The following is a 15,197-nucleotide window of genomic DNA, read 5'->3' on the forward strand; positions in this document are numbered from 1 at the left end:
AAATAAAAATAGAATATTTCCTTTTTAGAAAGCTGAAGATATGAAAATACAGACTTAATACCTGCCCCCAAAAATCACCCCATAACTATGCTATCCAAGCCAACATTTTTGAACATTTGAGATTATTTCCTTTTATGCGTCTTTATTGTTAAACCCAACTGGGGTCTTGGGGATGTTATTCAGTGGTAGAAAACTTTCTTACCTCATATGTTTGAGGCCCTGGGTTCTATTTCTAGCACTGCAGAAAACAAAATAATTGGGATTATATTGTAAATTTACCTGTTTAAAATTAATGGAAAGGTACCAGAGGGAATGGAATTTTAAGAGCTAAGAGAAAACAAAAGAAAAGAAATGTTTGAAACTTAGAGAAAATGTTGTTTGGGTTAGTTTTGAAGTTTTCCACGCTAATGTAAGGGTAATCTGGGGTATGCCAATGGGGTAAGAAGGCAGCAAGGTACAAGGTGTGGTGCAGCACTGCTCTCTCTCAAGGAGATACTTGAACATGCTCTGAGCTCTTGCTGACCCTGCTGTCATTCTTCACAGGGATATTTTTGAACTAAACTTCGAGAACGTCAAATTTTCTAGTGGTTATTATGATTTTTCTATCAAAGTTGAAGGTGACAGTCGTTATATTGCAAACACTGTAGAGGTAAGTGTGCTTTTCTGTCACCTCATTGTCTTGTTTATATATTCAAAGAAATGACCAATGCTGCACCTGTGTGAATCATCTGGCACATTGGCTTGTCTTTATGCCCAAGCTAGTGGTGTGACTACGGGAAGAGAAAGATAGGTTTGAGCTCTACTGTCTGATAGACTTACCAAAACTTGGTCAAAGAGTTTTCTTTAGCTGTGCGTCGGTGGCTCATGTTGTAATCCTAGCTACTCAGGAGGCCGAGATCTGATGATCATGGTTCAAAGCCAGCGTGAGCCTCTTATCTCCAGTTAACCACCAGAAAACCGGAAGTGGCTCTGTGGCTCAAGTGGTAGAGCACTAGTCATTGCTGAGGGACAGCGCCCAGGCCCAGAGTTCAAGCCCTATGTTGTTTTCCAGTATTATTTTGGAATACTATTATTTTTTTTCTTTTTGGTTGTTGTTGTTGCTAGTGATTGGACCCAGGACCTTGCATATATATCATGAACTGTATCTCTAGCCATTGCATTACTGCCTACCTGAAAGTTAGGAAGTAGAGATGGGCATTGGTCTCAAATGCCTATAGTCCTAGCCTGAGATTCAGAGAATTGAAGTTCACAGCCAGCCTGGGCAGTGAAGTTCATGAGACTCTATTATTCTCCCAAATAACTAGCAAAAAGCAGAGACAGGTGTGGCTCAAATGGTGGTGTGCTAGTGATAAACAAGCAAGATGAACAAGTGTGAGGCCCTGAGTTCAAACCCTACTGCTAAAACCTAAAACAAAACAGTCAGGAAATAGAGATCTGGGAATAATGCAGTGGTTGACCACTTCCTTACGGTATGCAAGGACTTGGTTTGATTCCCTGACACTTTAAAAATTGGGATGTAGAAAAATTTAAAAATTCTTTAAGCCAGGCACTGATGGCTCATGCCTGTAATCCTAGCTACTCAGGAGGCTGAGACCTGAGGATTGTGGTTTGAAACCAGCCCAGGCAGGAATGCCCATGAGACTGTTATCTCTAATAAACTACTCAGAAAAAGCCAGAAATGGCACTGTATTTCAAGGGCTAGAGTACTATTCTTGAGCAGGACAAGCTCAGGGACAGTGTATCTAGACCCTGAGTTCAAGCCCCAGGACCAGCCAAAAATAAATAAACTAAAAAAATTATAAAACAAAAACAATTCTCATAATTTCACAGGTGCATAAATGATCTTGAAAGTTTTGCATGGTAGAGTTGTTATGTTTAGAAAAGTGCTTGATGCCAGTTGAGTGGTGAGTCACATCAGAAGACACATACATAACATTATGAGACTCTCTGGATAAAACACCAGAGAAAATTTGTAATCTTTCCTAATCAACTGTGTTTCAGATATTTAGCTAACTGAGGTTGGGTTAAAGACCCAACTAGTTCTAAGAACAGAATGCTAAGCTTCATTTGTCTGGTGCCATGGGAAACAGGCATTTTACCTTAGTGTTTATCCCAGATAATTGAAGGCTACCCTTGTAGGCACTGTAGCTTTTGATTTGAACCTTTGTTAATGTAAGTTTATCCTAATTTCTTGAACTATGGAGTATGATTGAGCCCTGTATGCTCAGAGAGTCATCAGTATTGAACTATGGAGTATGATTGAGCCCTGTATGCTCAGAGAGTCATCAGTATTGAACGCTTGGAATGTCCTGATGCTCTTGTCTCTGTTATTACTGTGCCCTTTGCCAGAAGGGGATTTCTCTTTCTATGATTCCATCTACATTTATTCACTGGTGTTCTGTACGAAAAATAAGTTGGCCTTTCATGTTCATTAACTCATACAATGTAATTTAGATTAGATATTGTGTTTGTAATATATCCTGGGTATTGATTTTATTCTATAGCTTACAATCCGTTGCTTTTTTTTTTTTTTTTTGATGCTCTTATTTTCCTAGTTCTATCTTTGGAGAACTCTCAGCTCTTTTGACACCCTCTTTCTGAGAGGAGTAGGCAGCTAGAAAGCTTGACCTTTTCAAAAGTTAAGACATTACTTAACATAGGTAGATTAAGCACTTGTTTTAAAGTTTGGTAGAAAGGAAAATGTTTTCTGGAGCTCTAGTCATTCTGCTTCATGTCTGACCTTTTGGGCAGGAGACATCTGATCTGATCCATTCACTGTAACAGAATTTGGTAGAAATTATTTTCATGTCTTCCTTCCTTGAACTTTTACAATTCAGATTCTTTTAATGTGAGCTTCCTTCCTAAGTGGCTTTATTTGTAACATAACATATTTAAAGGAAAGTTGTCCCCCTTCCCCTGCAACTTTTTCTCGCTCTCACCTCCTTAAATTGCAAACAACTGTCCAGCTATAATGTCAGGCACTCCCTCCCTCCCTCCCTCCCTCCCTCCCTTTCTTCTTCCTTTCCTCCCTCTTTCACTGTCCCTACTTTCTCTCCCCCTTTCTCTTTTTGTCAGTTGTGGGGCTTGAACTCAGGGCCTGAGCACTGTCTTTGACCTTTTTTTGCTCAAGGCTAGCATTCTACCACTTGAGCTACAGCACCACTTCTGGCTTTTCCTGTTTATGTGGTACTGAGGAATCCAACCCAGGGCTTCATGCTTGCTAGGCAAGCACTCTACCAAGTCATATTCCCAGCCCCATAGGCAAAAGGAATATCTGGATGAGATGATAACTCTTTAACATTTTGAGAAGTGAATAAACTTTTTCAAAGCAGCTACACATTTTATCTTTTGTGCTTGTGTAAAGGGTTATTGTTTGTCTTTTGATTATAGCCATCCTAGTATGTATGAAGGTATTATGGTTTTGATTTTCATTTCCCTAGTGGCTAATGATATTTCGTGTGCTTGTTCATTTTATATCTGCTTTGGAGAAATATCTGTTTAGATGCTTTGCCCTTCATAAAAATACTTTTTTAAGTTGGTGTGTGGCTCATTCCAGCACTTAGAAAGTAAAGATAGAGGGATCACAAGTTTGAGGTAAGCCTATGCTACTTGGAAGTTTTATTTGCTTGGGTTACATTATAACATCTACAACTTTTGGTCTTTTAATTTCTTGTAGTCTATAATCCGTCTGTCTGTCTCTCCCTGCCATTAATAAGTGTTTGAACTCTGCACTCCATGCTTGCTTAGGCAGACCCCTCTCACTTGAGCCATACCTCCAGCTTTCATTCTATATTCTTACTTCCTTTTTTTTTATTCAGATCATTAACTTGTGAGTTTTTTAATATGTTTTGGCTTGGGCCACATGTCCCTCATAGGGCAAATTATTTTCTCAGTCTGCAGATTGTCTTTTTTATTTTCTGTGTTACCTTTGGAAACAGGAAAGATTTTAATCTATTTCTCAGTTCTGAGGTTTGAACCTATAGCCTGCACTTGCTAGTCAAACACTTTGTCTCTTGAGCTACCACTGCCTTAGCCCTTTGTTTATATTTTGTTTTTGAGATAGTATCTCACTAACTACCTAGGCTGGTCTTGAACCTCACAGTTCTTCCCTCTCTGCCCCAAGTAGCTAATATTATGGACATGTGCCACCACATTCAGCTAAAAGATTTTAATTTTGATGAAGGAAATTGTTTTTCTTTTGTTGCTTGTACTTTAAAGGATATATTTCAGAAACCATTGCCTAACCCACGGTCATAAAGATTTACTACTATAAACATTTTATAATTTTGTCTCTCGGGGGCTCCAACCTCATTCTTATGTACATGGATATTCAGTTGTCCTGTCATCATTTGTTGAAGTCTGTTCTTTGCCCCTTGAATGTTCCTGGCATTCTTCTTAAAACTCAACTGCAAGCTGGGCACTCACGCCTGTAATCCTGGCTACTGAGGAGGCTGAGATCTGAGGATCACGGTTCAAAGTCAGCCTGGGCAGGAAAGGCTGTAAGACTCTTATCTCCAATAAACCACTCAGAAAACTGGAAGTGGCGCTGGGGCTCAAAGGTAGAGTGCTATCCTTGAGCTGAAGAGCTGAGGGACAGCACTCAGGCCCAGGCCCAGAGTTCAAGCCCTATGACCAATAACAAAAAAAACAAAGACAAAAACAAAACGCAACTGCATATGTGTGTGTATACATATATACACCTATACATATTAATAAATTTTAAAGTTGAAATTCTGTTCAATTAATCCATATTTTTGTTCTTATGCCAATACACACTGCTGCTTTAATTACTATAACAACTTCGATTTTTGTAACACCAAATCTGATGTTTGTCCAAGTGTTTCTCTGGCTGTTGGAGAAATTATCTAAGTAGGAAATAGCAAAAGCGGCTAATAGCTGTTGTTCATGTAATGATAATAAGCTTCTATTAAGGCCATTTGCTGTCTTTTTCCTTCCTGATGATGGAAAAAATACTTACAAAATCTCCTCTCTGTGTAGGTGTCTGTGTCTGACTGCTGCCATATATGCAAGCTTTACTTTGTAAGTTTAGTAATGGCCATACTTAGAGCCTCACAGCTGGTCAGCAAGTCCAGTTTGCTTTCCCCAGAGAGACCTGACATTGGTCAGAGTGCATTAATGGTGGCTTCATGTGGAAACCTATAATAGTACCCATTGACATTGGACTGCCTATCAGGGGAAGCATGGGTTTTAGAAGCTTTCATTAGCATTAATTGCTCCTAATGCACCATCATTTTTGACAGTAGTAGCTAAACAGGGAGGTTATTTCTCCCAACAGAAAAACTGCCATTTTCAGGCATTAAAACATTTTTTAAGATATGTGTGGCACAGAGTGTAGGCAAAGAAAGGATTGGCAGGATCTTGTATAAAGCAGGCTTAGCAGCATTGAAAGTAGAGAAACAAGTCTCTTTCCTATTATGAACATTAATTCCAAAGTGTTGGCTTCAAGGAAGAAGCAGATAACCAACAGGGATTCTACACTGAATCGTTTTAAAATGAGGCTTTGAAAAAGTTATGATGGTTTTTACCACTTAGTGTGCTTTAAAAGAGTGACATAAAAACACTTTTCTGTTGAGTGTTTGCAGAGGTCTATTAGTAGTGAGAGTTTAGGAGCAAAAGCATTTGTTTTCAAGTGTTCTGTGTTCATGAATAGCGCTACAGTGTTCCAGTGCAGCAAAGAAGGCTGTTACTTATGGGGCCTTTTCAATAGGAGTGAGAACAAACCAAAAATTACTACAGTTCACTGCAGCTTGCCCTGGGCTCATTCCATGTGTCTGTGCAATGTGGAAAGGCTCAGGGTCTTCAGAACAAACCACAGTGGGATCTGCATTAGCTGGCCTCAGTGGATGCTCCTACTGAAGGGTGATGGTCAGGAGTCTGTGGGAAAGCCTCAAAGTTGAAAATGTCCTTGTCACTATGATTAGGATGCACTCAGGAGCCCTGAGCCACCCTTTACACATCTATTTGTGTCTCCATTTCTTGAAGAGCGATTTTTTTTTGGCATCATATTATTGGATGATACTTAACACAGAAAAATGTATGATGAAGACTATATGTGACCCACAATCTCATTGCTGAAATATTTCCTACATTTTATTTTATTTTATTTTTCTGCTTATGTGGTGCTGAGGAATCGAACCCAGGGCCTCATGCATGCAAGACAAGCGCTCTACCACTGAGCCACCTTCCCAGCCCCAGTTCTTACATTTTAGAAGGAGTAAAATACATTTATGCTTAATTTTTTCCAAAGCATAGAAAGATACATAATGAAAGAAGAGCCTCATGCCACTTCCTCCGTCCGGTCTCCCTCCTTAGAGGGATCCATCATTAATAGTTTTTTCCTGCATTTGCTTTAAAAAACAAAAATGGAATAGGGGACCAGGAACATAGCCCAAATGGTATAACATTTACCTAGCTTGTGCAAGGCCCTGGCTTCAGTCCCCTGCACTGAAAAAATAAAGAAGGGGGGCGGGGGCAAAGCTAGTGTGTGAAGACACACCTATCCTTTCTTATGTAAACAGAGGGACCATCTGATAAAGAGTTGTATTTCTTGCTTTGAGTCAAATAGAGGACCCCAGCTTTACTCTTGAGAGAGAGTCTTTTAACTTGAAGACTGTACCATCCCTCATCTTCCAACATTCCTGTCCCAGATTCACTGACAAAAAGTGATGCTACCTAGATGGGCTGTGTAATCAAAAGTCAAAGCTGATAGCTCTTTGTCTTTCCACACACATCTGCCTTGTTCATTAGTTTCCTTCCTTCTTCCTTCCTTCCCTCTCTCCCTCCCTCCCCCTCTCTCTCCCTCTCTTCCTCTTCCCTTCCCTTCCTCCCTACTTCCCTCCTTTCTTTCCTCCCTACCTCCCTCCTTTCCTCTCTCCCTTATATATCTTTTTTTTTTTTCCCCTCCACTATGTGTGCTGGCATTGAGGCCCTTAGCTTTTCATTCAAGGATGGCACTATACCATTTGAGTCACAGCTCTACTTCTGGCTTTTTGCTGGTTAATTGGAACTAAGAATCTCATAAATTTTTCTACCTGGGCTGGCTTCAAAGTGAGATCTTCAGATCTTAGCCTTCTGATTAGGGTTACAAGCAAAAGCCACTAGTGCTCACTATCTTGTTTTTCTTAATTGTTCCATAATGTTTCATATACCATTACTTACTATGTTTTCTGTGTATGGACATTTAGGTGGGATAGTGAATTTAAGATCAAATTTACAGATCAATGAATGAGTCCTTAAGAGAAAGAATGAAGAGGACATAATAATCTAGTTGAAGTTGGTAAAGGTTACAAAGTCATTCGGATGAAGTCAGATTGTTTTCATAGCATAGAGCATTATTGATTTTCTACTTCTTCCCAAATGGGAGGGTGCTGAGCCCTCCAAACCTCTTCTGGCTGTGGGGTTTTCCACTCCCTCCCTAGTCAGAGGCCACCTCCAGTGGCTTTGGTCATAGTATCTTCCCTTGCGTTTCCCCTTTCATAGCACTTTGCATCTCATTGTAACTGTGGCTTACCTGTGGGACAGAAGGAGCACCTCACTATCCCTGTATGTTCCCTGTACCAGTCTATAAGCCATAGGAGAGGTAGGTTTGCAGCTTAGCCCAGTCAAAGCTCTTAGGCTGTTGCTTTGCTTTAGCTCTCTGCTGGCTTGTCTTCAAAGGGAAATGCCTTCAGCACCTTTCTGGGCTGAACTTCATACAACTAAACTTACTTTTAAGTCCTGTGAGTTGTGAGGCTGTTAGGAGAGCCCAGAGAGACAAAGTAGAAGCTTCTAGCTCTTTTTTTTTTTTTTTTTTGGGTCCGGTTGTGGGGCCTGAACTCTGGGCCTGGGTGCTGTCCCTCAGCTCTTCAGCTCAAGGCTAGCACTCTACCACTTGAGCCACAGCGCCACTTCCGGCTTTTTTCTTTTTTGCTTATGTGGTGCTGGGGAATCGAACCCAGGGCCTCATACATTGCAAGGCAAGCGCTCTACCACTGAGCCACTTTCCCAGCCCCAGCTTCTAGCTCTTGTTGGGGCGAGGATTCCTGTTCTGCCCAGTGTCTGTCTTCTACTTCCTCCATTGTCATAAGCCATCCAGTTGCCAAGACTCATTGACAGGTAATGATGCTGAATATCATTCTGCCAATAGGTGGCCACATATCCTAAAGTATATGGTAGTGTCCGTATAGCTTCTGATCATGAATCTTGGCAGTCAAAAAGTTTTAAGCAAAACAGACACCTTGTTCAAGCTGGTAACTAAGGCTGTTTTCACAAAATAAAGACATGGCAGCAGAAAAGAAGGCTGTCAAAAGAGGTATTCTTTACCCCTTTTTAATATTTTTGCAATGATTTGAGGCTGTCACAGCGTTAGTAAAATGCTTAAGCTCTCCATCTGTTTGCCCTGCCCTCCCTCTCTGTTCCTCTGTCTTGACTTAAGCTATATGCAGGTGGATCTGGTAAGGATTCCCTAGAGCACTGCGTTCAAGCCTGTCAAATATTTGTGAGCTCACAATGTTTGCACATAAAGGCACCTTGGCTCTGCATAATTTGTGCATTCAAACTTAGATTTTTAACTCAGAAATTTCCAGTAATAGACTTACATACTTTCTCTTTTGGATATTTATATTGCAATCTGGCTTTTAAGTTTTTTATTTACTGGCTTTAGCTATCTTCCTCCTTGTGGAAATAGTTATAATGAAAGAGTCAAGATGGACTGTATTGTGCTAATATAACTCCAAATTTCACCAACATCAAACAACTGAGCTTTCCTGTTGCCTGTGCTAAGTGTCTTTAGGGGGTCAGCCAGAGGCTTTGCTTCATGCCATCTTACCTTAGGAGCTGGGCTGAAGGCTTGTCCCTTTCTGAATACTGTGTTCATGTCAGAGGAGAATGGAGTCGTGCACACTGTTAAAGCTTTCACCCAGAAATGACTGTATTTCCTCAGCCAGAGAAAGTCATGTGGCCATACCTGACTCCATGTGGCTAAGGGAGCCGAATGCTATCACATAGGCAGAAGGAGAATGGGAAGACCATAGTCATGTGTGTTGTTGCATGCCTATAATCCCAGCACTTGGGAAGCTAAGGCAGGAGGAATGAGAATTTGAGGCCAGCCTGAAGTAATTAATGTGATCTAACTAAGCACATGGTGGATTTTAACTGTGTGAGTTTGAATCCTGGCACCCATTGTTTACTAGCTAAGAGCAAGCAGCTTAATAACTATTTTCTAATTTCTTCATCTGAAATAGCACTATGTTACAAACTTGTAAAGATTAAATGAGATGATCCTTAGAAAGCCAGAGCCTTTCACATTGCAAATACTCTATTTGCTGTTAGTAGAATCAGTACTTGGTAACTGAATTATTTAAACATTTCTGCTTAAGGATTTTCTCTGTTTTAAAGGACACACAAAAGTCCATATTTTAAAAAGTTTTCCCTTTTTATTGTATACCATCTAACAAATGACAGTGAAGGGAATGAAGAGATAAGAATCAAAGGCTGAGTCTCAGGCCTCAGGATGGAGGAGGTGGGAAATACTACCTGGCTGAGTCAGTTTTACATAAAGAACCTGTGATCCTCAAAAGACTCCTGTCCTAGGATTTTTTTTTTCTTTCTCATGCCTTTGCTTACCTTTAGGAATAAAAAACATTGGAAATGTAGCTCAGTGATAGAATACTTTTCTATTGTGTGCAAGGCTCTGGATTGATCTCCAGTTCTGCCCCCCCCCCCCAAAAAAAAATAGAACATTTTGGCTGTGTGTAGTTCATTATCTGTATACATTCCAGTTGACTTAGTGATTTGTTTTCTGGTCCTTGCTCTAGCTCAGAGTCAAGATCTCCACTGAAGTTGGCATCACAAATGTCGATCTTTCCACTGTGGACAAGGATCAGAGCATTGCACCCAAGACCACCCGGTAAATAAGATGTTACATGGTCACTAGGGGATCTAGGCTCCAATCATCATACCCTTCAGTTGACATTTCTTTTTTTTCTTTTTCTTTCTTTCTTTCTTTTTTTTTTTTGGTCAGTCATGAGGTTTGAATTCATGGCCCTGGGCACTGTCCCTGAGCTTTTTTAATCAAGACTAGTGTTCCACCATTCTGAGCCACAGCTCCATTTCCAGTTTTCTGGTGGGTTATTGGAAATAAGAGTCTCATAGACTTAAACTGGGCTGGCTTCAAACTATGATCCTCAGATTTCAGCCTCTTGAGTAGCTAGTATTATAGGCATGAGCCACCAGTGGTTGGCTCAGTTGGCATTTCTGGGTCAGCAGCAATCCATCCAGTACCACAAAATTTAAGAAGTTCTTAGTCTCCAGGTATTATGCTGGGTAGCTAAGCAGATTGGCAGAGCCAAGGAGGGAGAGGGGGCTAAGTGTGTTTAGTCCACAAGTTTCTTTCTTTCTCAGTGAAGAAGCAATATATTAATTCTACTTCAGTCTTGTCATCACATTCCTGAATTTGCTGTTAATGGCCTCATGGCAGCACTTTTTGGCTCATGGTGGGTCTGAAATTAGTTGGAAACTTCCTAGATTCTTAGAACTGAGATGCCAAATATTTTGCCTGAGGCTACCATTCTCTTCCCACTGCTTTCCATGAACAGCATTACTGATGAGTCACAACACTGTCCTGCTGAACTCAAATGAGTCTTCAGAATTGCTTATTTTTTGTGCTGTAGTGGGGTTTTGAACTCAGGGCCTCATGCTTGCTAGGCAGGTGCTCTACCATTTGAGCCATGTCCGAGCCCTTTTTGTCTTGGTTACTTTTGACATTGGGGAATGGGGAGGGAGTCTCATATTTATGCTTGGGCCAGGCTAGACTAAAATCCTATTTAGCCACCCCCACTTAAGGCACCATGACCAGCTTTTAGTGGTTGAGATGGAGGTCTACAACAGTCTATCTACCACATGGGTGGTGCAGGAGGAGAGAAAGATATATGCTTTGCCTTTTCTCAAAGATAATTGATACTGTCTGAATGTGATGTGACTTGTGATTATGTGATGTCTTTTTTCAGGGTGACCTATCCAGCCAAAGCAAAGGGCACGTTTATTGCAGACAGTCACCAGAACTTTGCCCTATTCTTCCAGCTGGTGGATGTGAACACTGGTGCTGAGCTCACCCCTCACCAGGTCTGGAAAAAGCCTCCCTCCCCACCTCAGTTCTCCTGGCCTGAAGTCTGTGGCTACTTCAGAGCATCAGTGTGCTGTAAACAGGAGTGGGAAAAAATGCTCCCTCATCATCATCCCGATCCTGCTCCCTTCCCACTCTCCCTACATGCTCCACACCTCTCTTACTGCTGTGACTCTTTACTTGGAATATGTACCACTTTATGAAAGATTAGCTAGTACTTAGAAGATGTATTTAGCCAGGTGCCTGTGGCTCATGCTTCTAATCCTAAATACTCAGGAGATGAGATCTGAGGATTGCAGTTCAAAGCCAGTTCAGGCAGGAGAGTCTGTGAGACTATCTCCAATTAACCATTTAAAAAAAAAAAAAGAAAGGCAAAAATAACTAAGGGATAGCACCCAGGTCCTAAGTCCAAGCCCAGTACCAGCACTAGAAAATAAAAAGGTATTTAGGTAGATTAACACTTAGTTGAACCTTTTTTTTTTTTTTTTTAAGAAAACTAAAGGAGTGTATTGGAATAACTTTGGTAAAAGGAAAAGTAGGCAGAAGACCCAAACCATTTTTTGTTGCTGTTGTTCTAGCCAAAGTAGACTTTCTGTTCTGGGGCTCTGAAAAGCAGCCCTTTAAATGTATACGTTATATACGGAATTATACAAGCAGTAGGCTTTGATTCTTTAATGCCTAGAATGAAAAAAGAATTTTTTTGTACTAGAGATTGAGCCCAGTACACATGCACTCTACCATGAAAACAGAATTGTTTAAAAGATTTTCGCCTGTTTTCCCAGGATCCTAACATGGCCCCTTGCACTCAGACACGTTCCCCTGCCTCTCACCCATCATTCCACTTGATTGAGAAAAGCTGCTCTTGTTTTACTCTACACAAAAGGTCAAGTACTGTATAAAGGAAGGTTCAGATAAATACTTTGAAGGCTGAAAAACTAAGAATGTGCAAGCTAGCCAGCTTGGTTTAGGTACCCCACACTGATCTTTAGCAAGAGCCAACAGGCCTTTGTGCTAAGAAGCAGCTAGCTTCAGAGCAAGACCACAGCATTAGTGGGTTTACCCACAGACATTCATCGTTCTGTTTCTTTTGTTTTTTGTTTTTTTATTTTTTTGCTAGTCCTGGGGCTTGAACTCAGGGCCTCGGCACAGTCCCTGAACTTCTTTTGCTCAAGGCTAGCACTCTATCACTTGAGCCAGTGCCACTTCTGGCTTTTTCTATTTATGTGGTACTGAGGAATTGAACCCAGGGCTTCATGCATGCTAGGCAAGCACTCTACTGCTAAGCCACATTCCCAGCCCTTAGTTCTGTTTCTTGTGTCTAGCACTGCTATCCCGGGTTTTCAAACACTTACTAACTCTTAGCACCACATTTCCAGGAGTTCTCTGGTCCTCTCCCTCTTCCTCTCATATTCAGTCAGGACACTTAGCCTTGGCTAACTGACCTTTAAGCACTTCAGAACCTCTTAGCATTTTTCTTCTCTCCCAGAAAGACTTTGCCAACCAAATAACACCAGGAAAAAAAATACAAAGAAAAAAAAATTAGTGTGTTGTTCTATGCTTGTAATTCCAGCACTTGGGAGTTCAGGTCCAGCCTGAAGTACATATCAAAACCCAAGACTAGTGCTCGCTTCGGCAGCACATACACTAAAATTGGAATGATACGGAGAAGATTAGCATGGCCCCTGTGCAAAGATGACATGCAAATTTGTGAAGCGTTCCATATTTAAAAAACAAAAACAAAAAAAAAAAACAAGACTAGGGCTGGGAAGGTGGCTCAGTGGTAGAGTGCTTGCCTTGTACACATGAAGCCCTGGATTTGATTCCTCAGTACCACATAAGCAGAAAAAGCCGGAGGTGGTGTTGTGGCTCAAGTGGTAGAGCACTAGCCTTGAGCTGAAGAGCTGAGGGACAGCGCCCAGGCCCAGATTTCAGACTGAAAAAAACAAAAAACAGAAAAACCCAAGGGGATTTGGGTCAGGGCAGAGAAAAATTGTGATGAAATATGACTTTGCTTTTAATTAAACTTTAACTGAATTCCAAATTTGTTTTTGAAACCATGGCTCAGAGCCCTCTTAGGTACTTTGCAGATGAGCTCAGCAACCACTTAACTGATAGAGGAGAAAACCAGGCACCGGGGCTTCTCAGTCCCGTTTCCAGCCAGGACTGTTTTGGGGATTTCCACATCTCCAGGCTACTGTCCCTAAATACTTTGATCTTTTTTTGTTGCCCAAGTATATGTAGTTACACTTTTCCTGTACATCTAACATTAGCAGTGTGACCATGGCTTGTGCCTTATGATTGATAAATTGGAACCAACCTACCTCTCTTGAATCAAAGAAAAGCTCTGAATGGATACTAAGTTTGGCTGTAGTCCTGATATACAGAAACTTTAGTTTCTTGTGCCATTAGAGAGTTTCATTATTACAGAATATTATTAGCTACTATTTGTTAACTAGCTAGCATATAACCAGGCTCTATATAGCTTTGCATACATTATTATTTTTTGTTGGTGGTGGTGGTGATGGTTGTGGGGCTTGAACTCTGGGCCTGGGCCTGTCCCTTAGCTCTTCAGCTCAAGCCACAGCACCACTTCCCGTTTTCTGGTGGTTAATTGGAGATAAGAGTCTCACAGACTCTCCCAGGCTGGCTTTGAACTGTGATCCTCAGATCTCAGCCTCCTGAGTAGCTACGATTACAGGTGTGAGCCACTGGCGCTGGGTTGCATACATTATTGCAGAGCAGTTCTACCATATGTAAAAGTTAATCTTCACCCTTAAAGGTGAAGAAATCAAAAAGCCGGAGGTGGCGCTGTGGCTCAAGTGGTAGAGCGCTAGCCTTGAGCTGAAGAGCTGAGGGACAGCGCCTAGGCCCAGAGTTCAGGCCCCACGACCGGACCAAAAAAAAATTAAAAAAAAAAGGTGAAGAAATCATGGCTTAAGGAGGTTAAGTAACCTGCTCAGTAATAAATAAGTATGGTAGCCAGACTGCTGTCTTACAGCTGGCCCTGCTCCATGACACTGGGTTGCTCTGCTCCATTAGAACTCTGCCTGGCTTTTGACACCTAAGCCTCTTCTACTAAATCTTTAGCTAGGGACCACTGGGAAATTGAACATGGGCCTCTTCCAGTTCCACCTCATTTCCCTTCTTTTCACCCTCTGGTGAAGAAGTTAATTGGGCAGTGAAGTGGCCAAAAGACTGGCAGAAAGAAGAAACTTCAGCAATAGCAAAGAGCTTAAATCATCCACAAACTGGGCATTCATGAATGCTTCTAAATTGTAGAGAGTTGGCAGGACCCATAGTTCACATTTCTTTCCTGATACCACCAAGAAGTTGACTTTGAGCCGGAACTAGGGTGGAGTAGCCACTCCTTCCACTCTCAGGGCAAATCTGGCAGATCCTAGTGCTCACAGTAACGAAAGAGCTCACAGTCTGTCTGGTTGCTTCCATGTTGGGCCCACAGAGAGTTTGGAAATGATCAGATTGTATTATTGTTACATCTAGACATTCGTCCGACTCCATAACCAGAAGACTGGTCAGGAAGTTGTATTTGTTGCTGAGCCAGACAACAAGAATGTGTATAAGTTTGAACTGGACACCTCTGAAAGAAAAATCGAGTTTGACTCTGCCTCGGGCATCTACACTCTCTACTTAATCATCGGTGATGCTACTTTGAAGAACCCAATTCTCTGGAATGTGGTATGTGCTGTGGTCAGACACAAAAGGCTCCTTTTAGGGACATAGGGCTCTTCCCCTGAGGCAAGGCAATGGATCCTATCTCTATATCATACCTGTCTTGGCACATGGTAGAGGCCCGATAAATATTGATTAATGAATGAAATGTAAACTTAACCTTGTGAATCTAGTACTGTGAATTTCTGTCACTGTTACACTGAAGGAGACTTCGTGCACTGTGGATGAGAGCCTGGCCTTTAAGATCTGGTGTAGCCTCATAGGAGGGATAAGGCTGTTCTGTTAGGGATACGGAGTTCTGGTAATTGCTGAGGGTGGTGGTGTAGGATAGTGAACTGTAGAATGTGCAAAATGCTAATAAGCCAAAAATTATCATTTTGCAAGG

At 41.4% G+C, this 15,197-nt stretch overlaps 1 protein-coding gene and 1 non-coding gene across 3 annotated transcripts in view; both read left to right on the top strand.

Moving 5' to 3' along the window:
* Nucleotides 1–15,197, top strand: part of Rpn2 (ribophorin II) — a 55,962-nt gene that overhangs the window by 28,514 nt on the left and 12,251 nt on the right. For both annotated transcript variants that reach the window (XM_042694422.1, XM_042694423.1), the window contains exons 9-12: nt 544–649; nt 9,816–9,907; nt 11,007–11,121; nt 14,624–14,818. In XM_042694422.1, coding sequence (XP_042550356.1) covers nt 544–649; nt 9,816–9,907; nt 11,007–11,121; nt 14,624–14,818 — 508 coding nt within the window. The remainder of the gene's footprint in view (nt 1–543; nt 650–9,815; nt 9,908–11,006; nt 11,122–14,623; nt 14,819–15,197) is intronic.
* On the top strand, nt 12,743–12,849 carry LOC122120586. Its single transcript, XR_006149748.1, has one exon. It is a non-coding gene; the product is annotated as a U6 spliceosomal RNA (small nuclear RNA).

This window comes from Dipodomys spectabilis, unplaced genomic scaffold (genome assembly GCF_019054845.1).
Source record: "Dipodomys spectabilis isolate Male_0828 unplaced genomic scaffold, ASM1905484v1 ptg000175l, whole genome shotgun sequence".
NCBI classification, from domain to species: Eukaryota; Metazoa; Chordata; class Mammalia; order Rodentia; family Heteromyidae; genus Dipodomys; species Dipodomys spectabilis.